Raw genomic sequence first — 15,021 nt, 5'->3', positions numbered from 1 at the left:
GCTTGTTTAGTTGCTTGTCAACACTTGGGTACAACAGCTAGGGGGGAGGGACAGCGGCTCGGATATGGAGGCTGAGGACTAATTATTATCCGAAAGGGCTTCATTTGAAAGTAAAATGATAACATTTTAATTTCATCTCTTAATGAAGCAATACAAATTTGTTAATTAGAGCGATTGTTTGAGTGACAGGCATGTAACCAAGCTGTCATTTCTTCTTCACAGTTGACAGATCCGTTCAGGCCTATGCTGAGGGTAAGAAATCTTCTTGTGATACAGTTTGTCAAGCTCGTCTCAGTCCCCACCGGGTCAGAGCAGCAGACTCATTACAGAGCAATGCTGTGTTCCAGCTCGGTGCTTTATACCCTGTTTGCTGAGCAGTGTGGTCAGTCCTTTTTCTCATGCATCTTCTGGTCACTTGAGGAAAAGACACAAAGTTGTTTTCTGTTCTTCTCATGCAACCCTATTGTTGATAATCCTCGTATTGTGCTGGCTTAGAAAGTCTCCTGAGCCAAATCCTAAAGACCTACCCTGGCAAGGATCCCCTGTCAAGGAATCACAGACTGATTTGGGTTGGAAGGGACCTTAAAGCTCATCCAGAGGGAGTCAGATTCATTTTGAAACCCAGAGTGATGTTTGAAAGCACTTTCATTTTCACCTTTTGGTGGAAAAGCTGGTCTTGGAACAGCTGCACATTGGGAAATGAACTCCCTGTACAGTTGTGAAGCAATCCAGCCATGCAAAGCAGCTGCTAACTTGCATTGATCTCAGCAACACAAGCTGCATTCTTAGCCAGTGGCATCAGAAGATTACAAGAGTTTGTAAAACCCAAACATGAGTTCATTTGGAGAAGAGAGAGACCAGGAGCATTCCTGGATATCCAGAGAAACTGCTTAGGAAGGGACAAATTCTTTGCATGCCTGGTTTCCCAAGAGTATGGAGTAGGACTGAAGGAGACCTTGTGTTTCCATTGTCTTGATATGGAGAATCCCCTAGACCAAAACAGACTGCTGAGAGGTGCCAAGAGTTGCTAGAATTAGAGTAACAGCATCATAGCGTTCTGGAAAGTTACCGATTCATCTTGTATCCCTTTGTTTTTTCCAGAAACCTGGAAAGTGGTGCGCTATGCATGTCCACATCGCCTGGCAGATATACCATCACCAACAGAAAGTCAAGGTCAGTCTTCTGGGCATGCCTGAATTTCACGAGGCCCACAGGGCAAACCTGTGTGAGGAAGAGTTTTCCTCTCGCTGTTAGCAGTTCTGTGCCATGGCTAATGCCTTGTTAAAGTAACCATATGTAGCATTATAGTGTAACCCTCCACTTCACAGAGGTGGCATCTTAGAATTAAAAACATAAAGGTAGAGTCTCAAAAGAATGTCTGTGCTAGCTCGTATGAAGGACACCAGATCTGAGGTGACAACCACCGGTTTGTAGCTAGAAAGGGCAAAATGGGTGTGCCTGTGAGCTACAATATTGCTTTTATTTATGGCTGAGGACACAAATGTAGCAAGATTGGATTTTTTTAAGCCTGGAGAAGGTAGGCATGTGTATCCCATTCCTCTTAGTGTACACAGACAGAAGAGGGCACAGGAAGATTCCTGCTTGTCCCTAAGATGCTTCATCCAGCGTGGGTGCACAGACTCCCATCAGCCTTTTTCCCAAGCTGTCTCATAGCTGGAGGTTGGGACCTCTGCGTGTCCGGGCTGGTCAGGCAGACACAGCCTCTCAGATGGGGTAATGTTATCCAGACACTCTGGTTGCACTGAAGCTTTTCTTTGTTATACATGCTTTGAGAATTCAAGGGTAAGGGCCATGGCCAGTTCAGGCTCTGCTGAAATAGAGGTCAGAGGAAACCAAATAATTTATTCTTCTAATAGTTAGGGTATTTCCAGTCTTACTTTAACTGCATTTTCATTGCACATGGACTCTGTGAAGAAGGTTTCTTTCCCTTTACAATATTTGCACTGTATTTGCCAGTGACAATTCTGTGTTGCTCCTGCAGTTGTTCAGTAGGTCAGGGAAGGCTGGTGCTCTTTGTTGTTCATCCTTGTACTTCAGGAGTCCATAGCCTGTGTTGGGAAGTACAGTTAACAAGGAGTCCATTACACTTTGCAGTCTGTGCATGGAGTTGAATTGTATGAGGTAGTGCTATAGGAATATGAAGATGTTGAACAGGTACTAAAACCTGCAGCTAATAGAGTTTAAAAATAACCCTTTTAAACAAGGTTGACAGGTTAATTTGCTGCAGTAGACATCTTTCTTCTCTGCTTCCTTATGTTTCCCCTGCTAGTGATCTTCATTCATCTTCCCATTATCAAAAAAGACAAGATTATAGACCTCGAGTGTTATATGTCCTTTTTCTTATTTTATTGAAAAGGTATTTTCTTGAAATGAAATTATTATTCCCATGCTATCTATGTCCTTTGAATCTTCCTTGATTTGATATTCAGAGAGAGGTCATGCCCGTGTATTTATAACTTCTCATAAATGCCATTTTCATGCAGCCATTTCTTCTACCTGGTACTTTCCTATCTTGCATGTTAAAAACAGGAATAAAGCCCAGAAGTACAGGAAAGGATGTTCCTTGACTTTTTGAACCTGTGCATGATAATAATTTTAAGAGTAATTGGGAAATGTATTTCATTGTCTCAGTTTAGGTCAGAACATTAGATATGGCCTGCAGTCAGTAAGGCGAGTTGGCTGATGTCCCCATGGCTGTCAGACTCCCAAACAGGAGCAAAGGCCACCATTAAACCATGTCACTAAGAGCCTCATCTACACGGTTTGGGAACACTTCCAGGGACAGTGACTCTGCCACTGCCCTGGGCAGCCTGTTCCAATGCCTGAGCACCCTCTGAGAAAGGAATTGTTCCTAATCTCCATCTAAACCTTCCCTGGAGCAGCTTGAGGCTGTTATCTCTTGTCCTACCTTTGTTACTTGGAAGAAAAGACAACTTCCACCTCACTATAATGTCCTGTCAGGTAGTTGTAGAGAGTGATAAGGTCCATTCACAGTATAAACATCTGGCACTCAGGCTTCAAGGGAGGCATGTTTCTGAACTTCACTTTTTTAAAAGCATGACCTTCACTTGGCCATCTTTTCCATATCAATATTCTTGCAGACCATTACCTCAAACCATTGCTAAAACCATTTTTGTTGTTGTTTTTTTGTCCTCATAGCTACATAAGACATGTTATTAGCACTTGAAAAACAGCTACTAGGCATGCACATTAACTTGGTCGTAACTTTTTAATATGCATATTTATATCACTGTAATGGTCTGGACTCTGAGCTGGCACAGTATTAAACACTGATTTATAAAGCGTAAAAGCTGCAAAATGACTGCTAAGATCTACTGGTTCAGTGTGGCCCATTTGTAAATCTTTTCAGCTGACCTGCACAGTTAATCAGCAAGCTGTGTTTGGGGACTTCTGGCAGCACAGGGAATTGGGAATTGAGCTTTTCTCTTCATTCTCTAAAAATACTAAAGTAGGGACCACTGACATGAGTCCATGGCACAAAGAAGAGCCCATCCTTCATCCACTTAGTATTAACAATACAGCTACCTCAGCAAGTTTACCTTAACAAAGAAGCCTGCTGCTTCTGATATCCACAGTGATACAGTGCCTAAAGTTTGCAGTGCAAGGAGTCAGAATGGGACTTAAGGTCTTTCAACTCAACCACGTTTCATCTGTAATTGGATTCATTTTAGCCCCTCACTTGCTTGGTTACAGCTTGAGAGGTTATGAAGATACACTGCATCAAGTGTGTGTTGACTGCAGCTTCACATTGAAATCAGTGGTTCTGGTGTCCACTGTCTGGCAGGGGATTGCTGCAGGGGGAAGAGGGCAGCTGGCATACTTGATACTTTCACCCAGCTGTAACAGGCCTGCCCACCCAGGATCAGATCCAAACTAACATTTCTCTTCAGCTTTTTTGTTATTATTTTAGGACAGGCCTATTCTTACAGCCAAGCCAGCTTCTGAGGTCTCTTCAAAGATTTTTATGTGTGTTCTTCAAGTCAGGTCTGAGCTGAAATGCTTTGCTCCAGAGGGATGGATGTGAGCATATGTGAAACACAGTTGAGATTGGTGGAGAAATGTGCATTGGGAGCCTGAGATTTTCTTTCTCTGCCTTTTCCCTTTCAGGAGAACAGCTGTTCACCTATGCTCAGCATCCAAAAGTTAATATCCAGCTAAAACATGAGTTAGTATGAATAAATTGCTATAACCACATCATTCTGAAAGTGCCTTTTGCTGCTGTCGTATAGGACAGTCTCTTCCAAATCCTGCTCTTACATTTCAGAAACAGATGCAGTCTGATCCGCACAAGCTGGACTTCGGCCTGAAACCAGAATTCCTGAGCAGGCCACCAGGTCCCAGCCTTTTTGGAGCCATCCACCACCCCCATGACCTGGCCCGGCCCTCGACTCTCTTCTCCACAGCCAGTGAGTACTGAGAAGTGAAATCTCCTTGTGGCACACTCATTGAAATGCTCATCCTTGCCATGTTAAAAGGAAATTTCCCTTATGCTTTGCCTTATGAATTCTCTGGAAGATGTGCCAGGGGCTGTTAGTCTATTTGATAAATATATTTTAAATTATTCTCTGTGCTTTTGAAAAAGCCCAACCTGCTGAAATGCCATACAGGTAGTAAATGGAGGAACATTTCTTCACACAGGGATGTCTAATGCGTCATGGAGGTGGTGACAAGTTGGAAATAAGTTGTATTTCACGTGCTTTTGGTTTTTTACCCATACCAAAACATTTTCCCCCTGCCCCTTGTATTCTAACTGGGAATTTCTGTTTGGAAAAGCAGTGATGCTTATAAGATCCTGACCCAAGAGCCCTGCCCAGCGTACAGCAATCGCTGCTGACATGAGCTGCCATTCAAGAACTGATAGTCAGATCCAGGGCACAGTGAGTCCCTTGCTGAGCTTTTGGTAGAAATTGACCATTTCTGCTTTGTTTTGGCAGGCGGGGGTCATCCAGCCGGCACCCCTTTCGGCCCACCACCTCACCACAGCAACTTCCTCAACCCAGCTGCTCACTTAGGTATGTTCTCTTTGCAGCTAACTAGGAGTGAATACAGTGCAGAAGTAACGTGGCATTGACTGTTGAGACCATTGCAGGTTTTCCATGTGGAGACTCTTGTGGCTGTCTTGCCTTCTTAATCTTTACATACGGCATGTTTTAGCCATTAGCCAAGTAGCTGGTCTAAATACGCATCATAGTGTCACTGACAGCATGTTTTGAAATGCCTCTGAGAACATCTGGATGTTAGAGGAGCAGAGTGACAGGGCTGGTTAGGTTTCACTGTGGTCATGTTTATAACCAAGTCAGAAAAAATGCTGTAAGGTTAAGGCTTCAGTTCGTAGAGATGCTTCTTAATTCCTGTTTAGATTGTCTGCTTTTCCATTTAAGTGAGTGGGAAACGTAGCCTTAGAATCTTGTGATCTGGCCTCAAATGTATCTGTTAGTGAAAATCAGTGAATGCACAGTTAAAACCACAACTACCCAAGTTACTGATGTTGTACCAGGTGGTCTGCTGCCTATGGGAGCATTTGAAATGAAGACTCTAAGCTAGCATTTTATTTTGCATGGGGAAGGGTTTGGGAGGGTCACAGAATTGATACAGCAGGCACACATTGGAGGTTTATCATTCTGCCCTTAGCTGCCTATCGAAAACACTAGGTTTGGTCTTCCTAAATATCAGTGCTGGCATTTATCAGAAGTAGTTTCGTCAAAATGGTTAGACTTCCTCAAAATGAAATGGGAAGAGAATTTTCTTCCCATGACTTACCAATACTTTTCAGGCCAGTTTTCCATATGGTATTAGCAACAAATATCAAGAGAAATACCAGATGTTCAGGTCAGCATGACACACCAGTATAACAGGACATTTTATTTATATCCTGGCTATGGTTTAGGAGACATGGCCTGAAGGTGATAGGAGCACAGTTGCCGGAGTTAATGATAGTCTTGCTAGCCAGGGACATTTCCTGACAAAGAGCATGAAACTGAATTGGAATGAAAGGAAATATAGAGATGTTTGCAGGTTTTAAATGAATTAGGTACTTTTGCTGAAGTGCAGGCCTTAATACTGGGTCTACTTTAACATCTTGTTTTGATTTGAAGAGGAAGTTTTTGTAGTAAGATGATCCCATACATAATGTCTGGAAAAAAATGGCAGTTTATGTCCCAATCACAGCTGCGTTATGGGAGGATGATGTTCAGCTACTGATGGGCACAGGCAGAGCTTTCATGCTGTAATGCAGTTGGATAACACGCTCATGCTTCATCATAAGTTGCAGCTCTTTCTTGGTTTGCAGAGCCTTTCAATCGACCTGCTTCCTTCAGTGGCCTCACAGCAGTGGGTAGTAATGCCTTCGGGGGACTGGGGAACCCCACAGTCAGTGAGTAACCTCTTTGTTTATCAGTTTCTCTTTGCTTGTAACTCGGGATATTGAGTGATGGGGACTATTTGCTTTCCTTTTTTACCAGTTGCTTAGACCACATACCACTAAGAATTTGAAAATTGACCTTTTTCCTGTAAATAACGGCAGTTTTTAGTCATCAGTGAATTGTTTTCTGTTAGTTACTTAATAGTTTGGGTTCACCGTAGTGCTAAATGTCACCATTACATTGTTCAATAAAAAAAGGGGAAAAAAAGAACATAGAACCTTTGAGTCTAAGGAGTTTGTGTAATTTCTGATGGGTTTGTTGCATGTTTAAAGCTAGTTAATGTGTGCAGCATCCCTAGCTGTGGATGAGACATTTTATTTTCCTTTCTCACCAGTAATCCAGGACATGTGCCTGGGAAAGATTACTAACCTGCATTTATTTGTCCAGGATCATAAACATTTCTCTAGATTTGGCCAGTCACAAAAGATCATCCTTTTAGAAATCACTGTCTTTCTCCATACTTCCAATCTGGCATGATTTTGGTCACGTATTATTTTACTTTGGTTCAGGATCAAATGCAACAAGTTCCATTATTTATAGTTTGTATAATGGTCATTTCCTGATGTCGCCAAAATGTTTGGAATAAGGATCATTGTCACTTTTATCTTACTGCTTCATCCCTTGTCAATTTTATCCACAGCATTTCCCTTTCCAATTAAAACAGCTGCCCATTTTTAGGAATGAGACCCTCTAATGAATCTCTGTTAATTTCCTTTCCTTTTCCAGCTCCCAATAATATGTATTCATTTTAACTCTGAGTGCTGTAAAACTTGTTTTGGTAAGTACCTTCACTAGAGCATACCTTTTTCTTAAACCTTTTTGTTTTCCACTTCACCATTTCAGCACCCAACTCAATGTTCGGCCACAAGGATGGCCCCAGTATGCAGAGCTTTAGCAACCCTCACGAGCCCTGGAACCGACTGCACCGAACTCCTCCTTCGTTCCCGACCCCTCCGCCCTGGCTGAAGCCAGGAGAGCTGGAGCGCAGTTCATCTGCTGCAGCTCATGACAGAGATAGAGATGTAGATAAACGAGACTCATCTGTTAGTAAAGATGACAAAGAAAGGTACGAAAGAACACTTCCAAGAATTGTCTAGTTCAAAGCTTGGGGCTCTGTTCCGCTTTTAACCCTTCCCAGCCTGGCACATTGTTAAACCAGAGCTTCAGGAGAGGGACACCTGCAGAGCTGACACCATTGCTGCCTACAACACGAGGCACTACAGATGATTCAGGTTTCTGAGGTGTTTCCTACTGCATCTGTTTCTCTTCTCACTTGCGCTGCACTTTGTGAGAAGGAGCTTTGCTGGAGCAGAGTTCAGGCTGTGTCAAGTGAGAACAGAATCAGACCCACACACTCTGTTACCTTGTGGGTCACGTTGTCGTAGGTCTTCTGAAGACCTAACATGTAGATAGGTGCTTGACAGGATTATTAGAAGGATTGTGAAGTCCACCAGATGCGTATCTGCACCTTGGATACTTAAATAACTTAATAAATTGGACCCTATCTGCAAAACAAGTAATGCTACCTCTCTCTTCAAAAATGGACTGACCAGAGGGACCACTGATGGAGTTGTACAATTTTAACACTGTAAAATGCACCAGCTATGTCATGTTCCAATACCACAGTAAGTTTCAGTGCATGCAGTTCACTAAATGAACCTTAATTCCCCTCCAAAAAAGCCATACACACACCCACTGCTGTTACACACCTTCAAGCACAGGTTCTATTCAGTGTTTTACATGGATTTGCACGCTGACATGTCCAGGCTGGGAAGGGTTAATGGAAAGTAAAACCTGGTCATATTTTTTTTGTCAGGACTGTTCCCATTCTGCAGTTAACTTAGTAACAATTCCTCTTAGCATTTAAGTACCAAATTATAAGAATTTGCCATTCAGCAAGTGTCATGCCTTCCTTGAAAAATGTAGAGAGGCTGATTTTAGCTTTTTCGGTTGTGGCTTAATGGCTTTCCTGTTCAGTTTGCACATTACATTGCTACATAATGGCTCTTTGTTTCTAATTTTTTACCATAGAAGAATATTTAGGAGATGTGCTTTTCTGACTTCTCTGTCACTAACCCAAATATAGGCATTAGTAGCCTTTTCTAAAAGAAGTTATGCTAACATATTAGATACTCTAAAAATACATTGAAGAGCTTTTCTGTATTGTTGTAAAATGTGAAGAGCAAGACAAACTACAGATCGTTTCACCTACATTTTCCATTGGAATATTTTCTGTTTGGTAGCATAGCTTCATTATTTTCATGTCTGCTGTTAATGCTTCAAAATAAATTGCTGTTACAAATTGGGGATTCTGTCCTGCAAAATGCTTAAGCATGTGAGTAACTTTACTGGCTTGAATGGCAAAGCATTTTGGTTACTAATGATAACGGGTAGTCTTTAGAATTATGTGATGATTTCAGTTGGTGTTTTGTTGTTTTCTTATCAAGTGTTCCTGCTGAAGAAAATCCCTTTCCAAAATACATTCCTTGCAAGCTGCTTTGGCATTGCCTAAACTCCATACCATAGCTCAGAACATATTTATTTTCAATAATTTGAGAGCTTACAAATGAGCATCATTCATGCTTCATACTTCTGCGCAATTATGGCTACCAGTTCAGTACAGTTACGTTTTCACTGATCCAGTGTTGCTGCGCATCCATCTGTGTGGTTCGGAAGAGTTCTACTTTGCAGCATGCTCACACTGTTGCCTGTAGGAGAAGATGCTGAGAATCCCTTTGTGGAGACGTGCTCCCTATGTAGATGAAGTCTGGAGCAGTTTGTGAGCCTCTCATACCTGTTCTTGCATCTTGAGTGGCACCTAGCAGGGCGAGGATGTAGCCCTGCTTTCTAGTTGAGGTCCCAGTCTTTGTTACCTTTTTTTGCCAAAAAACCTTGATTTGCCCAAACAGGAGAACTGGGAGTCTAGATTTCTTCTGTTCTCAGTGGAAAGGTACCTCAGAGGTGCCTCTTAGATTGGCTCTTCCCCATCTAAGCTTGGTGTGAGAGTGGGGTGCAGTGAATCACTGGTTCCTCTTCTTGGATAAGGTGCATGGCTACTGCCCCACAGCCTCCTTCCAGCTAGATTGGGATAAAGTAAATCCCTCAAGATAGCTTAGATAATATGAAAGTACAATCTGTGAACTTCCCCTAGGTGCAGAGCAGGCTGGGAAATTACACTGCAGTAACCCATTCAGTCCCCACCTTCTCCTGGAGCATTGTTTGCAGTTGCAAAGGGGTTTTTATTCTGCTTTAAGAATTCCCTTATTCCAGCCCAGCATTAGGAAAAAATCGGTAAAAATAGCTGCTGTGAAAAATAGGATTTGTTCCTTCTCAGTGGTATTTTGTTCAAAAGATGTCACTGAGCAGTTCTATTCTAATAATGCTATTTAAGTGTATGTAATCCCAGAGCATTAAAAAAAACCCACCCTATCTATTGAGCTTTTATCAACATAAATGAGACAAAATACTCAGCATAAGATAAGCATGTTTCAGTGTAGTACACAGCCTCAAAACATACCTCTCTTAGTAAAAAGTTCATTTTAGAACATAATCTTAAGTTTCTCCTTTGTGGAGGCAGAGGCTTAGAGCTGTTCCTGTATTATTAACCTAAGGAGCCCTTGACAAATCTGAGAATAAAAAATTATGCCCTCTCTGACCACTGAAATACGTGTCGTTCACTTACAAGAGCTACATAATCAATAGCCTCTTGAGCTAATACCATCACTGTAGTTGAATAGGATGACACTGGCAAAGGAATATGTTCTTTTGGTTGCATATATATTTTTCTTTAGTTACAGAAAATGCCTGTTATTGTCTCTAAATTTTATACATAATTTAAAATATGTCAATTACATAGAGAGTTGATTAAATACCAGTTAAAGGACTCAATGAGCTCTCTAAGTGAAATAAAGCAATTGAGAGTGTCCTCTGAACTGGTCCCGTGGGCAAAATGAATAAAAGACTAGGTATTGCAGGGTCCAGCCACTGCTTTCCCAGCAGAGTCAAAGAAATAGTCTTGACATTGAGAAGCTTTCATTGGAGTGCCTTGACTTGGTCTCACTGTGTCCAAATCTGGAAACTGTTAAATCAAATGGAAAGCAAAAGGGGGGAAATGAGAGCCAGGACGCAATTTCCAGACTGTTCAGGGCACAGTCAGAGCAGAACCTGATACCAAGGAGTTAGTTGGTGCTCAGTGCAGGCTGGACAGTTCTGGTGTCAAATGCTCCATCTTACAAGTGTTTTCTAACAGTCACGTTCTGGCCTTTCAGAGGTCTCTCAGACATGGCTTATAAAATGACAGTTTCGACAGGTCAGTCTAGATACATCTGGTGAGATCATAATAATGAGAGTTCCCTTTTCAAGAACATTTTTTAATGCAATTGCTGCAATTTCACCATCCAGAAGTACCTCCAGGTAGAAATCTTACACAAGTCAGTTCAGCAAAGCAGAAAATACGTAAGTGAAGGAGCAGGTGTCCACTCCAGAGTCATCCTCTGAGTTGCCCTTCAGCCAGCCAGAATTCGTCATCTTGCCCAGAGTTCCAACCTGCTGTCCCTCATCCAAGTGTGTTCAGGTTACACATTGCTAAGCAGAGACTGCAGCACCCAAGGAGAAACCATGTAAACTGGAGCTGGTGGAGACTTCAGAGGGATCTCGCTGCTTATCCCTCACTTTTGCCTTTATCAACACATTGTCCGTCACCCTGCATGGAATGGGATTTCCATACTTAGCCAGCAGCACGTGTCCAGGGATTAGATTTACCTGATAATTTGATTAATTTGAAATAGGAAATCTTTTTCACTCATCATTGCCCGTAACAACCCCTGGTCACCACTGCTTCCAGAGAAGTAATAGGTACAGAGTCTATTCACATATTTAGGTTTTTGCCTGCTGCCAAACAATAATTCTCTAATCTTTTATGCATCATAAGTAAGTTTGAAAGAAGGAATGAATCACATATTTTGAGGCTTTCTAACGTTGGGAGGGAGATGCCCTTGCCCTGCCCCTGCTCTGCTTGCTTTAGCCTACAAATGAGAAAGGGTTGGTAATCTGAAGAGCAACTGACTCCAGAGAGGTGATGTTTTCAGAGCTAGCCTGAATGATGGGCATGTAGAGTAGACTGATCTCTACTGGAAAGTCAACACAAGCCATGCATGATGGCCACCTCTATTAAAACACTCGCACTGAGGGAGGACTGCCTGCGTGTTCAGAGGGGTGGATGGCCGGTACAGGTGTCTTGACAGGTTCTGGTTTCATTTTTAAGAAGTAAATTGAACTGAAAGAAGTACCTTGAAAACTCAAAGGTTGAAGAGAACAGAGAAAAGAAATCAGTAACATACATAGGTCTAGAAATGTTTTAAAGTCAATTGAACAAAATGTCATTCATTTTCCCAAATGTATTCTTAATAGAAGAAGCAGGTAAAATACTATTACCCATGGAATTTGGATTTAATTACCTCCCTTGTTTGGATAAAATTAGTACGGTTTTATTTTTCTCTTTCTTCTTTGCAAACAGTTAAGACTGTTGTCTTAGAAACGTACTACAGGTAGATTCACTGGGTAGCCTTCTATGGACTTCAGTGTTTGAAATCTCAATTGGCTCATTCACAAAGCAGCTTTGGGGATCTTCGTCTTCTGGGCCAAGATAATAGAATAGGCCTAGCTTAAAGATGGGATGTTCTTCTGGTGTTTGGGTGTGCAAAAGGAACAGTGCATTTAATGGTGCATGTTACTAGCTTTCTGCAAAGCAACAAGTATAAATCAGACACCTGAGATGCTTTGTTGTATTTGCAGTGTCTCATGCCTTCATTTTTACACTTCTCTTTCTTCTAGGGAGAGCATTGAGAAAAGACACTCCAGCCATCCTTCGCCAGCACCTATCCATCCAGTAAACTCCCTCGGACATAATCGCAGCTCAAATGAGCAGATCAGGAGCCATCTGAATCCCGAGGTTCGAGAGAAAGAGAAACCCAAAGAACGAGAGAGGGATCACTCCGAATCTCGGAAAGAAATTAATGTTGAAGAGCACAAGGTGAAGGACAACTATATTTCGGAGAAAGAAGGCCTGAGCCATGAAAGTCGAGTGGTGGAAGAGTCTAAGCAGATGCCCAGGGTTCCTTCACCCTATGCTAGGCCCCCGGTTGTGGAAAGTACCAGGCCTAACAGTACTTCAAACCGTGAGGCTGAGAGGAAGAGCGAGCCGGCATACGATAATCCGAAGAAAAGCAACGAAGTCAAAGTGAAGGAGGAGAGAAAGGAAGACCACGATGTTCAACCTGAGGGACCTCAGACTCATAGATCATCTGATCAGCCACCACCTATATCTACATCCAATGTCCATCCAAGTCCTTTAGTGTCTATGCCCATGACTGTAGGTGTAGCTGGTATACATCACATGAACAGCATCAGTGGCCTGGATAGGACTCGCATGATGACCCCTTTTATGGGAATTAGCCCAATTCCTGGTGGAGAACGTTTCCCCTATCCTTCTTTCCACTGGGATCCAATGAGAGATCCCTTAAGAGATCCATACAGAGAGCTAGATATTCATCGGAGAGACCCCCTGGGCAGAGACTTTTTGCTAAGAAATGACCCCCTTCATCGTCTTTCTACGCCAAGATTATATGAAGCAGACAGGTCGTTCAGGGATCGGGAACCTCACGACTACAATCACCACCACCATCACCACCACCCTCTCTCTGTTGACCCTCGACGTGAGCATGAAAGGGGCAACCACCTGGATGAGAGGGAGCGGTTGCACATGCTCAGAGAGGACTACGAACATGCACGCCTGCACTCGGTTCACCCTGCCACCTTGGATGGGCACCTGCCTCACCCAAGCCTGATCACGCCAGGACTGCCTAGCATGCACTACCCCAGAGTCAGTCCTCCAACGGGACACCAAAATGGCATCCTCAACAAAACTCCCCCCACAGCAGCTCTCAGTGCCCCTCCACCTCTTATTTCTACTCTGGGACCTCGGCCTGGGTCTCCCAGAAGGACTACTCCTCTGTCAACAGAGATGAGAGAGAGGCCTCCTTCTCACACCCTCAAGGACATTGAAGCTCGATGAAGAGAGTAAGACTAAATAAAAACCAGAGAAAGAGGGACAGAAAGTTGTAAATGAACATAATATAAAGACCTTCTTACTAGTCATTGATACAGACTGGGGATGTGACCCGCTGTACAATATGTATAGACCTGAGTGCAAAGATTTTGAAACTTTTTTTTGTATATTATATGTTGAAATTTTCCAGATCTTTTAGCCAAGTTCATGTTCCTCGTGTCTCTTCCTCTATTTTATTTCTAGCTTAAAAATTTCAGAGTTTGAACTGAAGAACAAGACATTAATCTGAATGATTTGACTAGCAACAAGCCACCACCAGTGTCAACCATACAAAGCTCTTTCAGACCAGAAGTGAAGACAATTGTAGATATTTATGTAAAAAGATTGCTTCATGGGTTAATGGTTCATATATGCAAAAAGGGTAAGATGAAAGCTTTACTTTGTACAAATGTAAATAGATAAAATTAAGTAACATAATACATTAATACTTCTTAAACTGTGCTATTTGCAAACTTAATATTGATCAACACAGTCTGCTTATGCTGTGTTACATATATTGTTATAGACAGCTAAACCCCTTCAACTATGCAATGAATTTTAAGGCTTTTCACAAAAGCCTTTATAACTCAAAGGAGCCTTTTCAACACACAACATAATTAAAGTCATATTTTCCCTGAACAAGCTCATCTAGAATAGAAACCTCTTTCTCTTGCTTGTTTTGATGAAGAAACAGCCCATTACAAGTGTCATTTTCTGTCTGAACCCCTGCACCGAGAGGCTGATGTTACTGTAGCTCATATACTCCTTAGAACACATCAGGGTTAGCAGTCTGTAACCTCTGGTACTGTAGTTGTACAGATTGGGTTTCCGTCACATTAATCTGGGTTAAATAATCAAATACTGGATATTTTCCAGAACTTTCTCACTTCACATGTCAAATTTATTTTGGAAGAACATCTGCTTATAGCCATTCATGTCTGGGTTTATTGCCAGTGTGGCGGTTTTGTCTGTACACACACTGGTTTGGGTTTTTTTAAGTGATTTTTAGCTACATTGAAACAAATCCTACAAGAAAGGTAATGCTTTTCTAAATGATGGATATGTTTTCACTGTGGATCAGTAGTTGAATTAATGAGCTCTGATGCAGATTTCATAATGCAATTTCTTGTACTTCAGTTGGTAATAAAGTCTGTGCATAGCTAACAGGCCAGCCTTGTTGTTCCCTAATCACAGAAGACATGAAATAACCTGCAGAACATGGTCCTTTGGAAAGATATGCATCGATCTTCTGAAACCTGTCTTTTCATAACACAGTTTTTTATAACGCTTTCAGTTTCTTGTCTAAATATTTGGAGAGAATATGACTTTATCAGAGAGAATTCACTATCTTGTCTACTGGACTGTAAAATATATGTATGAAATAAAATTAGTTCCATTGGTCTTCTAGTGTATGAAAGTGCTATCTGAAGTTGTTACCCTGTTTTGGCAAAA

General features: G+C 41.9%; 1 protein-coding gene across 2 annotated transcripts in view; it reads left to right on the top strand.

Annotated features, from left to right (window-relative positions):
* Window positions 1-13,536, top strand: part of AUTS2 (activator of transcription and developmental regulator AUTS2) — a gene marked incomplete at both ends in the record, with an annotated part of 731,868 nt that extends 718,332 nt beyond the window's left edge. For both annotated transcript variants that reach the window (XM_080629908.1, XM_080629907.1), the window contains 7 exons: window positions 223-252; window positions 1,102-1,173; window positions 4,307-4,448; window positions 4,977-5,054; window positions 6,332-6,415; window positions 7,308-7,530; window positions 12,297-13,536. In XM_080629908.1, coding sequence (XP_080486034.1) covers window positions 223-252; window positions 1,102-1,173; window positions 4,307-4,448; window positions 4,977-5,054; window positions 6,332-6,415; window positions 7,308-7,530; window positions 12,297-13,536 — 1,869 coding nt within the window. The remainder of the gene's footprint in view (window positions 1-222; window positions 253-1,101; window positions 1,174-4,306; window positions 4,449-4,976; window positions 5,055-6,331; window positions 6,416-7,307; window positions 7,531-12,296) is intronic.
* Between the last annotated feature and the right edge of the window lie 1,485 nt (window positions 13,537-15,021).

The sequence above is a fragment of the Psittacula echo genome (assembly GCF_963264785.1).
Source record: "Psittacula echo genome assembly, chromosome: 15".
NCBI lineage: Eukaryota > Metazoa > Chordata > Aves > Psittaciformes > Psittacidae > Psittacula > Psittacula echo.
This window is presented reverse-complemented; position numbering and strand designations above follow the sequence as displayed.